The 15,980-nt window shown below is 42.2% G+C and overlaps 1 protein-coding gene and 1 long non-coding RNA gene across 2 annotated transcripts in view; one reads left to right on the top strand and one right to left on the bottom strand.

The window, feature by feature from the left end:
* The window catches only part of nkd1 (NKD inhibitor of WNT signaling pathway 1), a 34,502-nt gene extending 23,987 nt beyond the window's left edge, over positions 1 to 10,515 (bottom strand). The window contains exons 1-3 of the mRNA XM_052064373.1: positions 10,298 to 10,515; positions 10,167 to 10,199; positions 9,919 to 10,025 (exon numbers count right to left, since the gene is read on the bottom strand). Coding sequence (XP_051920333.1) covers positions 9,919 to 10,025; positions 10,167 to 10,199; positions 10,298 to 10,322 — 165 coding nt within the window. The 5' untranslated portion in view covers positions 10,323 to 10,515. The remainder of the gene's footprint in view (positions 1 to 9,918; positions 10,026 to 10,166; positions 10,200 to 10,297) is intronic.
* LOC127600079 (uncharacterized) overlaps positions 1 to 15,980 on the top strand; it is a 183,639-nt gene that overhangs the window by 48,648 nt on the left and 119,011 nt on the right. The window lies entirely within an intron of this gene.

Below are 15,980 nucleotides of genomic sequence, written 5' to 3'. Positions count from 1 at the left end.
TATCCTCACGTCTCACGTGACAGTGCTGAAACGTGATCCGTCTGTTTAAAAAGCCGCCACTAAAAATGCACGAAAAAAGACAAAGACAGGGACAAAAAGTGAAGTGTTGTGAGAACGCGAATGTACCACTTGTTTGACAATGCTCCTTCTTTTGTGTCTCCAAAGTGTCTACAAAAACTCCCAAGAAAAAGCAACCATTCCTTCGATGCTCACAACCCCGAGATCTCCGTTTGGATTATTCGTGGTACTTATTGGACCTCATTTCAGCTCCTCTCAAACATGCTGATCCCCATTAATCTCCCACCCACTCCACTTTTTTTTTGGTATTTCATGTGTGAAGTTGGCTAACACTTTATTGACCCATTTAGAAAACTGCAACAGCTGCAAAGATAAGCTTTTATACTTTTTCTTTTCCAAGTCAGCGATCCCCTGGGGGTTGTGAACTCCACCTGTTAGCTCAAGGTAGGTTATTAGCGCTTGAAAAACATACAGGCACCGCAATTAACATCTATCACACTGTTTATCAAAGCACTACCACGGCACGGGGGAGGTGCGAGTTGATACAATACGTCAAGATCAAGAGTTGAACCGTACGATTGCCCCTGCAGCAAATTTAGATGAACCACAACCCTCCTTTCATGCACAAGACAGAGTAACAGAAGCACCTTTCAGAGTGCATAAAAACGTCTGCATAAACAGTAACGAGCACTCAGCAGAATTCACTGTCTTGATGTTCGGGTGACTGTGGCATATATTTTTTTTTAGACTATGTAAATCACTTGTCAGTTATGGGTTGATTTTTAATTAGCTGAATTAATTTGTACAGATTAAGGGGACTACTTCTTACTCGTGTGTGGTGCAGCACGTAAAAAAAAAAAAAAAGTGGGAGTTTTCAGACTAAACATTCTGCACCAAACCATTTCTTTCCCTCAGAGGCAAGTCACCGAGGCAGCAAACAATGTGATTCTGCATGGCGTGGTAAGCAAAGACTGTGGGGCATAGCGAGGCGTCAGACTGTCGCTTGGCCCTGAGCTACAGGTGCCCGGCGCTTGCCAAAAGTGACAAATTAATAAATTGCTGCGCTCTGAATATTCAGAGTAAAGCAGACTTCCAAAAGAATGACGAAAAGAAAAGAAAAAAAACAGAATGGGGAGGGCAAAATGACACGTCTCATTTCCACAAGCTTGTTTGGATGCGCTTGGATTTCGTCGGGTGTCCTTAAAAGGAAGTGAGTCATCTCTGGAACCATCCTGCTGCGAGGCGCCACACTTTACACGTGTCACAGTCGCTAATGGAAAGCAGGATGGATTATAAAAGCCCAGACGACTCTGATTTTTAAGCATCCCAGGGCGTGTTTAGAAGGGTCTGCAGGGTCCTCACAATTAGTTACTCATCTGACGCTGCCAGTTGAGCGTCGCGGCGAGGAAGTCTTACCGAAAGGGCGCCGCGGAAGTGACGGGTACTTCAACCTTTCAGCGCACCAGACGGATGAAAGGAAACACTTGGCTGTGTCAAAGTCACAGGATTTCCTCTTGAAACGCTTACTTATCCATCACGAGACAGACGGCTCCCCTTTAAAATCAGTCCTAGTTTTTTTCCTCGAGTGTCACCGTTTAACTACACATTAGGGATCTGGAAAATTAATTAATCGTCAAGACGGTGCGGAGGCACGTTAGCACGTCAGCCTCACAGTGAAGAGGTGCAGGGTTCGATTCCGGCTCCGGCGTGGAGTTTGAATGCTCCTCACGCTCCGGCTATCAGATCAGAATCAGGTCTCTTTTCAAATAAGGAATCTGATACGCGCTTGATAGGTGTCAATAATATTGCAACACAAACTCACAGATTGGATCTACGCTGTCAATGCCAGCTTGACATCATTGAAATACACTGATTGGATGCCAAAGCAACACCAATAAAATATTTATTTTAAAGTTTTTTTTAAATGTAAAACTTAACCAGAGTGAAAGCATAAACAGTTAAAAATACAAACTATACTATAGGAGTTTGTCAATCATTAAATAATTGCAGACAGCAGATGGTGTAAAAATGTGAAGGGTATCGTTGTGATCATGTGATCTGACGCGATAAAATGTGTTAAATGATAACCAGGATTTACTACCAGCTCGTCTTGTCTAAACTCACATTTCCCACACCTTGTAAACCTCTCAAGTGTTCATGTTCAACAAATCACTGCACACTTGGCCAAAGACACCCCCCCCCCGCCTCCAGCATCCACAGTCATATTGCCTGTAACACTTCCTGCCAGTCGCCACCTCAATAAACATCCCTCGCATCTGACCTTTTAACTGTGCACCCAAAATCTCTAATTACAAAGACAGCACGAGCAAGGCGAGTAAACGCCGTGTTAGAAATAGACACTGAAACTACTGTACGCAAGCGTGGCCATTTACGAGTGGTGCGTTTCTATTTCTAGCTAGCCTGGAATTAATGGCTCGCCTATATAATGAATTTGGAGCACTACGCATGACTGAAAGATGCAACATGTCATTAAATCATGCATGCATGTTTTTATGAGTTCCAAACATGAACTTAAAAAAAAGCTTGGTCGATCATAACACGACACAAGAAAAAAGTCCACGTGACCCTTGCCATGACAAAGGGGGTGAGAGGCCCCAGTCGTGCAAGTTCAATATACTTGTAGATGTGTTTTTGTCTTTTACTCTGGCTGGCGATCCGACATACGCAACTTCGCAAGACAATGCATTGTTGTCGCGTGTATTTTGTAGCTTCAGGGATAACCGTCTGCTGTTTCACGTTCTTGCAGTTGTTTTTAATGAGAAAAAAAAATTCCTTAGTCAGCAACGATCAATTTTAAAACCCAACTATGGGTGTTGACTTTGTTGTCTGTACTATTATTGTGTAATACAGGGTATAATTATACGCTAACTTTAGTGCTAACTATACTGTGTAAAATTGTGACTCAAGACACAACCACTCTGAAATGAGTGAGAAATTGAGCTTGTTTTCCCTCTTTCTTTCAAATACACTGTGCACTGTGTGTTTATACAAAACCGAGTCATGCCTCAACAGTAAAATTAACATTGACTAAAAATCACGCCTGACTTAACTTTTCGTGTCATTTCAAGGCACTGAACACACTGGGTTTTGCTTTTCAAATATCCAGAGAGTATGACTGGTTGCTGCCATTTTCTAATTTAGCCGACAGCGTCAATTGCCCCAAAAATTCAGCCAGGCAGCACATGTGAAAAAGACAAATTTGAGCAATTCCACAACCGTTCGAACAGCTCTAAAGACAAGAACGAGACAACCATATCTGAGCTGTTGATTTCCTCTTGCGAAGTTTGCTGTAGAAAGACGTAGAAGATGACGTCAGCGATGGTTACTTGGGGTCAATGTCCTTTGAGTGAAACCCTTCAATGACATCTTGCGTAGGAGGGGGTGAATTCAAAGTTTTTCATGTGTGTACACTGGGTTCTCCCTGGGCACCCGCGGAACATAAACACTCGAGCAGAAGATGGTCTGTTTGTCTTTTCTCACCTCCCAAAAAACATTCCTCTACGGCACAGGAAGAGCCGAGTCGAGGAGCCCCTTTGGAGACAGCAGTCACAATGCTCTCCCGACTGTTTACCTTCACCCGCTTCCTTGATTTTATTGACCTCGGGTGGCCTTTTAGCCTCCGTTACCGGCGCTCTCCCACACGTGTCAATGCTGTGGGCTAATGAGCATTAAATTGCAAACCTACTGGCTCACTTGGTTTTTCCAGATTTGGTCACGTGACATTACTATTATAATACTGATCTTGTCCTATTTGAGTGAAATTATTCAGCATTATACATTATGGGCCAGAGCGTAATCCGCAAGGAGGCTAGGGACGGGTGGGGTGCGGGGGTACGAGAGAAAACATGATAAACAAACAAGGGAGAATTATTCCGGGTCTAAACACTTAAACAGCCACTTGAGCACTGCCTTTTAAGTGAGTGATTAAAACGTGCGCCGAGCGCACACACACCAGGCTCAGAGGAGCTCGGCAGCGGCGCAACCGCGAGAAAGGAACTCAACCTCCGGTTTGCCACCCTACCCCCACTTCTATCCCCCCAAAAAGCATTGCACGTGAAATCCGTCGGGGAGGGGACTAGTAAGTAACCGTGAAGGAGGCACCGTTGATAAGGTGCTGTCCACATTGCCAAGTGTATATTTTGGAGGGGGCGGGGCTGGGGAGGACAATCTTAGTTGCTAATCCGCAGAGATTCCACACACATTCCGCGAAGAAGACTTTGATCTCTGGAGTGCATCCGGATATCCGATTGCAGACAGGACATGCACACATCCACGCAGCACATGCAATGTTATTAACATACAGCATATGCAGAGAGAAATACTGTAACGTTCTTATCCACGAGATATGGTGAGGTTTATCTTAAGGATATATTTGAAGCCCCAGCAAATATGGATTTTATTGTGCCACTTTGCTGTTGACGGAAAATGACATCACAGTTGCACAGGGCTGATGAAACAACTCGTCACGGCTCGCCTGTTTTATGAGTTTGGTCATGCGATATACACAAGATGAGCCCTGAGGCACCGTGATGTCATTTTCAGTCGACAGCAAGTTGCAAAATGGCCGCCCCCTGAGATGGATACAAACAGTGCATCTCTATTAATTTAGCACTTTCATAACAGCAGCAGCAGGGACAAAGTGCTTTACACATCATCGGTGGATTTTGCTGCTCAATTCATATTCCACAAATGAAATATTAAGCAGACTACCGTGTTTAGCGCAATAGAGCATCTTATCGTAAAGAACATTTCTGACTTGATTTCCCCTTTTACATTTTGGAGAGATGTCTCCACATATTAATTCACCTGCAAGATCATTTTGTTTGCACCCCTAGTGCAGCTGTTTTGACCATCAACAGAGTTCAAATGGGCTCAGCTGTTGGCTCATTAATCTCCATATTGCGAACAATATCTTGGATGAAGATTTTTACCATTGCAATCACCACCTGTTTTGTTTTCCCCGGATGAGAAAAGTGAAGCGTTCACTAATTAGTCTTTGTGGATGAAATGCACCCGGTGACTAATTGGGGCATGACATCATACACAGAAAAACAAGCATTAAGACTCACATTAACTCCTATAGACACTTTAGATGCCAGCCTTCCACAAAAGGTATGTTTTGGGAATTTGGGCGCAAGCCGAAGTAGCCTGAGAAAACCCACGCAAGTACAGGAAGAGCAAACTGAGATCAAAACCCCAAGCCTCAGAACTGTGAGAACTGTGAGGCAGACATTCTAACCACTAGCTCACCATGGTACCCCACTATAATTCCTTCAAATCAATAATTTCAAGGAATTCTCTCATCTATAGTGGAGGTAAAACAGTTCTTTTCACACTTTGCACCACCAAATGTGGCATTAAAGCGACCAGCACGTTGCCCCCGGCAACGTCATTTCCACGCCATCCTCTCATGGGAACACTTCTTTAAAAATCACATCGCCCCCGCTACGGCCAGGTGCTACCCCTCAACCCCCAAACTCCTTCCCGAAAGCCTGAAGCTTTTCTTTCCTTTAGAATGTGCCTCCAAATATGCACCCCCCGCCCCTACATACCCCCACCCTCCTTGCAGCCACTTCAAAGAGCAAACAACAGGCCCTCGTCCCATGGGATCACTGAGGGGGTAAAGCCTGCTGGGAGTCGACCATACGTCACACAAGAGGCCAGTTGGTGGTGGTGGGAGAAGGGCGAAGGGGCGGGGGTTACAAAAGCACACAAAAAGAAGGAGAAGATGAGGAGGTGTGAAAGCTGCTTTCAGCATCCAGACGAAGGCCCTCGCTTTGTGGCGTTCAAAAACACAGCCAAGGCATAACCTGTCTTACCGCGCTTGGAGGAGAGGGAATGCATCTGAAATGGGCCTGCTTGCTTCCCAAAAGGTTACTTCACCAATAAAAAAAGAAAAAGAAAAAACAGTTGGCGACATGGATTGAGTTTTGTGGCCAGCAACAGTTAACAGGAGCGTGATGGCAGATTCAAGCAGCGGTCCAACAGGCTGGTGAGCCTCCCTGTGGGGTTCACACAAGAAAAATCAGCGTGGTATTCGCGAATAGTTTACTGTATACATATAAATATATAACTATTTGTCAATAATAAGCATTCACCTGCAAAGATAAAGCTCTGAGGGAATAACTCCCATTTGTATTTTTCGGGTAGAGAACATAAGGCGCAGTAAATATAATTGGCTCGAGCTCTCGCCACACATTTCCTCTGTAAACAAACACAGTGCGGCTCAACCTATGGCTAGTGGACATCATGGCTCGCAGCACACTTTGTGAAGTACCTCAATAGGCGCCCTCATAGAAATAAAACTCGTCTATATTTACTTATTGACACTGCCCATGGTGGGAAACATAAGTTGGGTCGCCGAGCTGAACCATACCGAACTTTAATGCTTGGCGGAAAGACATCTTTTAAAAATGGAAAGAGGCTGGCTGTACTTATAATACAAGTGGAGCCTTGACTATCAATGGGAACACCTCCCCGCGAGGGCCCCCTTTCAAACGGCGTCTCGTTTCATCCGGCAACACAAGGCCACCGGGTAAACGCACCAAACAGATGGAGTATACGAGGGCAGAAGGGAGCACCAGCTGGGAGGTGAAAAGGGGGATTTTAAAGGCAAGGGGGAATGGGGGGGCGGGGGGGGGGGGGGGGGGGGGTTAGCATGATTTTGATTTTTTTTTTCTTTTTGCAGAAATATGAAAGACGAATGCTTCAAAAGTAAGTGGCACACCATTATCATCAATATTTGAAATGAGGGTTTGCTGTTTAATGCCCCCACGAGGACCGACATGACGCACGTGCCAATTACAGGGAGGGGTCCACGACAGGCTGCACATGGAGTATCACATGACCCCAGTGTCATAAGTCAAGACCCACCTGCCAACACCACTCAGTCACTGTCGCGCCACCGCCACATAGCGCATGGCTGCCAATGAGTCTAACGAAAGCTTGTTATCCAAAAAATATATATGTATACATACAGTATATATATATCTTTTTCTTTTACACTCACACACTTACACCTTTTATGTTATATGGTGTTTCCCCATTTATTCACAGTTCACCACATTTACACTTAAAACAATGAATCGAGGAAATAAAAAAACTTCTTTAATAACTTGCAGGGGTTTATAATTCAAAGCAAGACTGTCTCTCTACCGGTGGTATGAGGGCCCACTGATCGAACAAATAAGGCCTCGACACCTGTTTCACAAAATTCAATAGATAGGTCTAAAACGCATTAAAAAAACGTCTCAAGGACCCATCCACAGTGTCAGAAACATGTTTAAGGACACAAAAGCCATGTCTGATTAAAATTTGCTGTTCACCAGTGTTAGTAAATTTGATTTACGGTATTTTGGACCTTTTAACTTTGCCATTCTTACTATCGGATAATAAACAGGGTCCACTGTTTATGATGGAGTTCCGCAAGTACGGGGGTAACTGAGAGCGCCTTCCTGTGATTATGTATTCTTACGCCCTAAGGCAAAATAGCTCATTGCGGGTCATTTATAATTTCAATACCAAATATGTTAGTGCCGCCATAAATCGTGGACCCGCATCTATCCAAATACTTGATTCCTAGACTAGCAATCCAGCATTCTTAACTACAGTGTCAACAACCCCGATAATGAAGCGACAACCAAAGACAACCATAACAAAACACGTCAGAGGACTTTAGACTCGCCGGATTAGCTTGTCTTCTCGCCAACACATAAACGCTCTTATCGCAAGAGCTCATTTTTACAGCGTGACGCTTGAAAAAAAATAATAACATCTAATGTGACCTTTACGAATCATGGCGTGTCTCCGAAGGTTTGGATTCCTCCTTATGGACAGAATAAAGCTGTTCTTGCAAGCTGCATTCAGCAAAAAGACAAGTGTGGGTGGTGGATGAACTCTATTCTCCTTTTCCTTCACAACAACGAACAATTTTCAACATTTGAGAACGACACCACCAACCAAAGAGGCTTAAGACTCCTCTGAAGCAATTCCAAAGGATTTCCCCCTCACTTGACAACAACAACAACACTGTGTGTGTCTACAGCAATGCCGAAAGACAAAAACATCGTCGAGCCTGACCAACATTCCTCAGCTTTTTACCATCCTCACATGTCACCAGGCTGTCATCCCAAAATGCTTTGAACTATGGCTTGATCTATTGTCGCCTTTTTTTAAAAAGAAACATCAACTGGGCTGAAAACCAACATCTGACTCGCCCGCAGAGACCAAACAAGTGTTGAAATTCGCATTGTCAACATCAAACACACACACAAATAAGACCCAGTCACGGAGCTGTATCCAAAATGTTGGATTTTTTTGAGGCAACAGTGGTCGCTTGTGACTGAAGCTGTCAGAGAGAGAGATGCGTGTTCCACGATTATGGCACACAGATGAAGTTTATGAACAGGGTTAGCCAAAGTGTGACTTCCAGTAACCTATTACCACAATACTACATGTAGGAGTGAGGAAAGGGCAAAGTAAGAATCCATTGAAAGTCGACAGGCATCAAGACAAAGCATTTTATAACACATCGTAATAATTTGTTTCATTTAAAACTTATTAATGAGTATGTTCAGGGATATCTAGGAAATGTGTATCATCTTCTGCCATTGTAACTTTACGTGGACAATCAAAGGACGCATCACCGTATTTTTTTAATCAAGAGTATGACAAAAACTTCGAATAATTATTATAAATGGTTTTAATGTAATTTAAAAAAATGTACCCTACAAAAATATACAAGCTCTAAGTAAAGGGAACATTTTTATATTAATTTGAAAATGTAAATTCAATGAATTATGTTTTTACGCCTTTGATGACTTTATTTTAAATGTATTCAATAACGATTATGTTACTGTTTATAATTGTGGTGTGGAATTTGCGCTGCATGATACCAGGAGTCATTTCTAATATTTTCAAGCTCTTCTTTAGCAACATGACAGGAGTAATACATTAGACTAAGTCCTCAGTAAGTTACAGTACTGTTAAAAAGCAGGCATCTCCAATTTTCTTGATTATTTCCATCTGTTGTTATTGCTTTAAGCATATTTTTCTCAACTTTTTTTTTTACGAGGCCCCCTTATTGAGATCAAGGTCTCTTTTCCAAGCAAGGCCAGGGAACAATAAATATTTATAAGAAGACACAGAAAATAATAAAGAACAACAGAAACAAACAGAAAATGAGTGTGACAAACATAGAAATAAGTGTAATAATCTAATAAAAGTAAACCTTTCAGGATCAATGAACGAGTTTAGGGACTAATTGGAATTAATCAATTTGGATGGAGTATAGTACAGTAACTCATGCCAGCTCTAATTCATTGGATAGTTCCTAGAAGGTATTCTGTAATTGTTAGATTTTGGAAAGCGCAAAGCCTTATTTAAAATTTTTAAAAAAACAGAATTTTTTAAACGTTCACGCAACTCCATTCGCCTCAATGCTGTCAATGAGATTAAAGTTTTATTCAATTAAAAAATGAGAAAAAAATTATTCTAAGTGCAGTCTTGCACTCGATGCCCGTCAAAATACATTGCATTCTTCATTTCGCCGGTACTTCACTCTTATAACGTGTCAATGAATCCGGTAATGTGGCGTTTGGCGTCGTGCTGCTAGTGGACAAGCACGTGGCTTCATTATTCATTGAAAGTGTCATCAATCTGGCGCAATAGCAACATTTTGGACGCGGCGCTCGTCTTTTCAGCTGTACGACCGATGGCTTGTGAAATCACATGCGGCCCTCATTTATGTCCAGTGAGGATTCAAAAAGTGAAGGGATCTACAAAAAGGAGCGTTAGTGCACAACAGAAGGCAGGGCGAGAATGAGACGGCTGGGAGGCGGGGGATTTAGTGGAGGTTCCGGGGACCCTCGGTAGACTCACCCGGGTGGTCAACGCGCACTTGGTCTTGAGATGACAGTCCTGCTGCTTTACCAGCCAGTCGTCCAGTCCCTTCCGAGCCAAACAGGCATTAACGACAAAGCTGTCGCCTGAAACAGAAGCCAGCTTTAATATTGTGTATTTCATATTGTGGTACAGTGGGAACTCGTCCGTGCACATGTTCACACAAGCAAGATCCCTTCCTCTCTCCACAAAGTAATCCAAATGTTCCCTAAAACCATGCTGCTTACCTTCGGGGCTCTCTCTCGCTTTACAAATAGCGGCTTGTAGTGGATGGAAACCGGGAAAAAAAAGAACGAAAGACAATGAACACTCAAGTACCACAACTACGAGAGTTTCAATATCACAAAAAAAGCCTCACCATGTTTCGAGTGTAGTTTCCCCATCTCTCGGCATCGGTGGACACCATCAGACGAGTAATATAGTCCGAAAAGTAACGTGAAAGGGGTGGGTGAAGAGAGCGGGAGATATCCGAAATGAGTCCGCGGAGAAGAGGAAAGTGGTGGGAGCACACTCACGGACGCGTGCACGCCTGGTGAGCAATGAAACGTCTGAGGTTGTTGTAGGGTCTGGTGGTTCGCTTGATGCGAGTAGTACAACAGTCAACATCCGCTTAGACGCTATCAAAATAAAATACAATTAAATCCGTCTTTTGGAGACAAACGATGAGTAGAGAGACTTTCACAATAAAATACCGTCCGTTTTTGTACTCGCGTTGAATACTGTATTCACCTTTTGTCTATACATGCCTATTGGTCTTATACCATCATTAAACCTTAAATTAAAACAATTTTGTAAACTGTAGTCCGACATAATATAATATCGGCCGATGTGAAGAGAATTAATCAGATCATCCTTATTTTCTCTTTCCTTACAAATTTCATTTAATTTCTAGCGGTTTGCACATCTGCCTCACAGTTATGAGCTCTAGTTTTGAATATCAGCTCCAGCCTTCCTGTTTGGAGTTTGCAAGTTCTCCACATATTTGCGGGGTTTTTCTCTGAATATTTGGCTTCCCCCCCTCCCCACATTCCAAAAAGATGCATATTATGTGACACTAAATCAAGGATACCAACCTTTTTAAAACTCAAAGGATACTGATTAAGTCAAAAGGCCTACCAGTTTGATACACACATTTCAAAAACAAATTGCTCAAATTATCTTTAATGATAAAATATTGATAATTATTTATATTCATCTACTCAAAGACACTAACTGCGTCACAATAACTATCAACAATGATTTATCCAGGCTGCGATTGGCTGATAACCAGTTTAGTGTGTACCCTGCATACTGCCCGAAGACAGCTGGGATAGGCGCCAGCACGCCCACGACCCTCATGGGTATAAGTGGTTTGGTGAATGGGTGATTGGATTTACCTCAATCAGAAATAAATATCAACAATCAACACTATATTTCTATGAATCTCTACTGCGTTAATATTTGCAAATGATCACTTATACAACATTTCTAAGAAATCAGAATGTCCCATTCTTCACTATAGCCACGAACACTGACGAACGGTACTATTTTTAAAACAGTAGAACAGCTACTCATTTGGTCCTTGGGGGAGAGCCAGTAAATGTGGGCCCAATGTCGGTGACCCCTGCACTAAAATGTGTGAATGTCAATGTGGGTGCTTGTTTGTCTACATGCACCCTGTGATTGGCCAGCGACCAGACCCGTATGCAGCACGCCTCAATTGGGATTGGCTCAAGTGGTATAGAAAATGAATGGATGGATAATTGTAATTTACTTGAAGAGTCACTGATCAGGTAGTGGTCCACTTGAGTGCAGGCAGAAATGGCTCCATTTCCATTCAGAAACATGAATGTATGCACCCTTAGATTGACGGTTGCCCTGGACACGATAAGCAAGACAGAAAGTGGATGGATGGATAGTTCATCTTATCGAGATTGTAATTTTAAAATCCCCAAGAGGAAAAAAAGCTGTTTGAGTGGTTACTCATAAAGCAGTTAACATTAAAGGCCAGGCTCCCAGGGGATGAGAGGGGTGTCACGGGGAGGCCCTGTGGTCAGTGCACATCTGCTCTTTGACATGAAAAGCTCTTTTTGGAAAATCTACGGTGTTTTGTTTTTTTTTTCCTTCTTTTTCCGGGGGTGGGGGGGACTGAGGCAGCAGATGAAAGAAGGCGAGATGTTCTTTTGAAGTCGTCAAATATATAATGAAAGACAGACGCCATGGAGGCAGCAGAGGCATAATATGATGGACGGACAGACATCTCGTGACAAAAATATGACATTGATGCTTCTTGTCCCATTTCTGTCAGATGGCGTCTAAATAGCAGGTGTTATTATTTATTTCACTCAGTAAAAGTGGAACAAGGCTGCGTCACATAATATTCTTCATCCATTTTTCACATTTACACAGTGTTTCCTGTCACATCTGATAAATCCCAGACTTTACATCGCAAATGAAACATGAATTGAGTGGCTTCTACGACTTTGAAATAATAGATGAACTGTTCAACCTCAAGGAATGCCTCGATTTACCTCTATTTATAGAGCACTCAAAACAACACAAGACGTATCTTTCAATTTCTGTGTAAAAGTCCCATCTTTACAACTAAAATACAGCTTATCGGTACGCCATAAGTCTCTACAGTATTGTCTCTACAGTCGGTATCATAGTCGTTGGATCAAAATAAATGCTAACCCAGCTTATGCTTTTAATAACATCATAATTCCTCCACCAGTAGAAGTACATTTCAAATTAAAATACATGATTCTTCTGTTTTGTGTCTTATCTGTGGCTAATTTGTTATCTATACAGCTAAGAAGAAGGAAATAAATCAACCTGTCCACTCATTGTAGCTTTGTGACTCGTGGCCACCATCTTTGTGGAATTTTTTGTAAAACATGGAATGGGCACATCAGAAGCCTCTAAAATCCTCCATAACCAATACATTCATTAAAGAAACAATTGATTACTAGTGTACATGCATGACCTTTTCGACATAGTATACTGGCCACACTGTTCTTCTCACATATAATGTAACTTAGAGTCAAAGTTTTTAGGGCAAGCGATGCCTTCGGAACCATCAGAGTAATTTTGGCAGATTGACTTAGAGAATTCATTAACATTTCAGCCCATATAAGGTTATTGATGGATATTTTTAACTGCAACTTGGCAACCAGTTGGAGAAGGGGTAGAAGATGAAATGAAGGGATTGAAGAGATATGCTGAGAAATTTTAAGGTGTTTTTTTTTTCAAATCAAAATTTCGACAGCCGAGATTACACAAAAACACCAATTCGCCAAGAGGCTTTTTTTCTGACACAAAAAATAATAATTTTCTCTGAAACCCATCCAATGATTTTTTTTACAATTCTTAGTGCGTTGTACTAAAGTGGAAGTGTCTCTTCCAACCATACACTGAAAAGAATTGCTGTTGAATTTAGTACATTTTATTTCATCAAGTGGTTGTACGAAATATTATCATATGAAGTAGTTGTATGGACTACTTAAAAAGTCTGGATCCAGATGATTTCTCTTTGTGCTACCATTTGACAAGATAAAATGGTGTAAGTACAGTTTGATAGACTGACATTTTTGGCAAATCCTGTCATGTAGTTAAAAGTACATTTTCAAATCTTAATGAGTTTTGTGTCAAACATTTTGTCTTTACAGTTAGAACAAGTTTAAAATGAGGTATCTTCATGTTTTAAGTCTAAAACGATGTCTTTACAGTGAAAAACATGGTGGATTGATCATTCTCACCTATCTAGCTAGCTTAGCCTAGCTAACATAATATTTGTCCACTTGTAAAACCAATGATTCAAAATAAAACCAGCTGTCCTTGACTGTTATCTGAGATAATATTGTACAGTTGTTCGAACTGTTAGCCTAGCTAACATTTAAAAACAGAAAACATGCCAACAAAACACCTTCCAAAACTTTTAGGGTGTCAGAATTTCAACCTTCAATCAGTTATTCTTATCTTTTAAGTGTTTCTCTCAACATATTGGCTCTACATGACATGACGAGTAGTAACAACTCTGTCGAAACAATCAATGGGCAGCTGGTTGTTTGCCTTCATTCTATTGTATGTAATTGCACGATTGCAAACAATAACCCAACAAGGAGTTTGATATTTTTGCCAAGTTACCTCAGAATCACACACACACACACACACACACGGACCCACCAAAAAGTGTGTGATGCCAAACTCAATGGCAACAGTTTTCATTCAAGCTAGTTCACACGAGATAAAAGACTGGGCCACATGTTGCCCTCCCGGGGGGTGCCACTCAATGTTTTCCCACATCCTGACTCTATCATCACATGTTAAACCGAGAGGAACCAGGCTGCCCTTTGAACCAGACATACAGATGAGAAGTTGTTATTCCAGGAATGGTCCCGAATATTGTGGGAAAAGGGCATGTTCATGTGACACACTTCCTGTCCTGTGAAAGAGGGCCAATGGAGGAGTGGCTTTGCGGCCCTCGATATTCATCTTTGAAGCCCAAAGACTCCCGTTACAATGAATCCCCGTTATTGCCGGAAGCCATTTTTCGACATGGCACGTCATGATTTTGAGGCCATTATTTGAAAGACTGAACTGATGCTGGGGCACTAATCATTACTCTGAATTCATGGGACTTTTAGGGGTATTCTCTGAATGCCAGATTCTGGGGATAACTAAGGCTGGATTGAAGACACGGTTCAAGAATATGGTATATTATTCAAATAATAAATAACACTGAATGTCTTGGCTCAGTTTCAGATTTGAATTTTGCCTTCGAAGACTACAGGTTCACTACAGGTCAAACCAACATGAAAACAAAGAAACAAGCCTCAAACATTCTAGGATTTTTATGGGCTGATGAGACAACAACCCTTTATTAAAGTGATGGGGAAGCTAACATTTTGCCGGGGGTGGAGGATTGGATGCTGGTCAGTCAAAAATTTTAAAACAGGGCACTATATTGGAGCCGCTGTTTAAAACCACCTACCCCATAGTTTGTCCATATGACAACCTAGAAGGCTGATGGATGGAGAGAGGAAGTGGGGCAGGGGAGAGCAGCTGCCGGGCCCTTAAAAAGCTCCAACATGTCGCTTTTATCCACGGAAACAAAACATGTAAAAAAAAAAAAAGACAATCGGAACTGGAGTACAGTGTCGGTTCCTGACTCCAAGCTCCATTGTGTCAACCCAGCGTGTGGCGTGTCAGGCGGACGGTCCACATGGGAGGGAAAAGCTCGCCTGGCGCGCGTGGGTCATTCTGCTTGCCAGGAAGTGGTGAGTGGTGACAACAGCACAGATTTAGGGGTATTCCCATATCGGTATATTTTTCACATTTTATTTTCGATGTCATAAACATTTCACAATTGAGTCAAATTTGAGTAGGTGCAGAGTTGGCTAATAACACGCTACAATTACTAAAGCAACTGGTGGGATAAATTATACTTAACCATTATTTACCGTCATCGATCCATCGTCCAACCATCTATCCATCCATTTTATAGGCTTTTCCTCGGAGACACAGGGCAGCTGGAACATATTGCAGCTGACTTTTTGGGCCTTTTTCAATTGTAGTGGTTCTTCCCCGAAACAGCATGGTTCCACCCTTTGAGGTTACCGTACTTTACAATTCCTTTACAATTTTTTACGGCGTGAGGTTACAATGAAACCGCCCTTCAGAATCTCTTGGATGATGGTTCCAAAATGCAGGCCATGATGTCACTGTCATGTGAGTGGCTGGCAGATGTTCGCATTTCTATCAGCGATGCGCACACTGCACGGTGTCAGTGAAGGAACACACAGGTTGCTATGGAAAAAAGTGGTCTAAATTGAAGGCATAAACAGGAGATATTTTGACAGTTGAGGCTCACTCGCATTCTCATTCAATTGAATAATGAATCTTTTTTCTGAATGCAACGGCAATTCAAAAGCAAAATCAGGTTCCATACTTGTGCATACTGCGAGTGTGCAATTCTGTTGATCCCGCCCCAAATGATGGGCGACTGTTGTGATGGAGACGCAACATAGGCCAGGCCAGGCCAAGTGAGATCGGGGCGGTGT

The sequence above is a fragment of the Hippocampus zosterae genome, chromosome 4 (genome assembly GCF_025434085.1).
Source record: "Hippocampus zosterae strain Florida chromosome 4, ASM2543408v3, whole genome shotgun sequence".
NCBI lineage: Eukaryota > Metazoa > Chordata > Actinopteri > Syngnathiformes > Syngnathidae > Hippocampus > Hippocampus zosterae.
The sequence above is the reverse complement of the archived record's forward strand: the minus strand, read 5'-3'. Positions and strand labels throughout refer to the sequence as shown.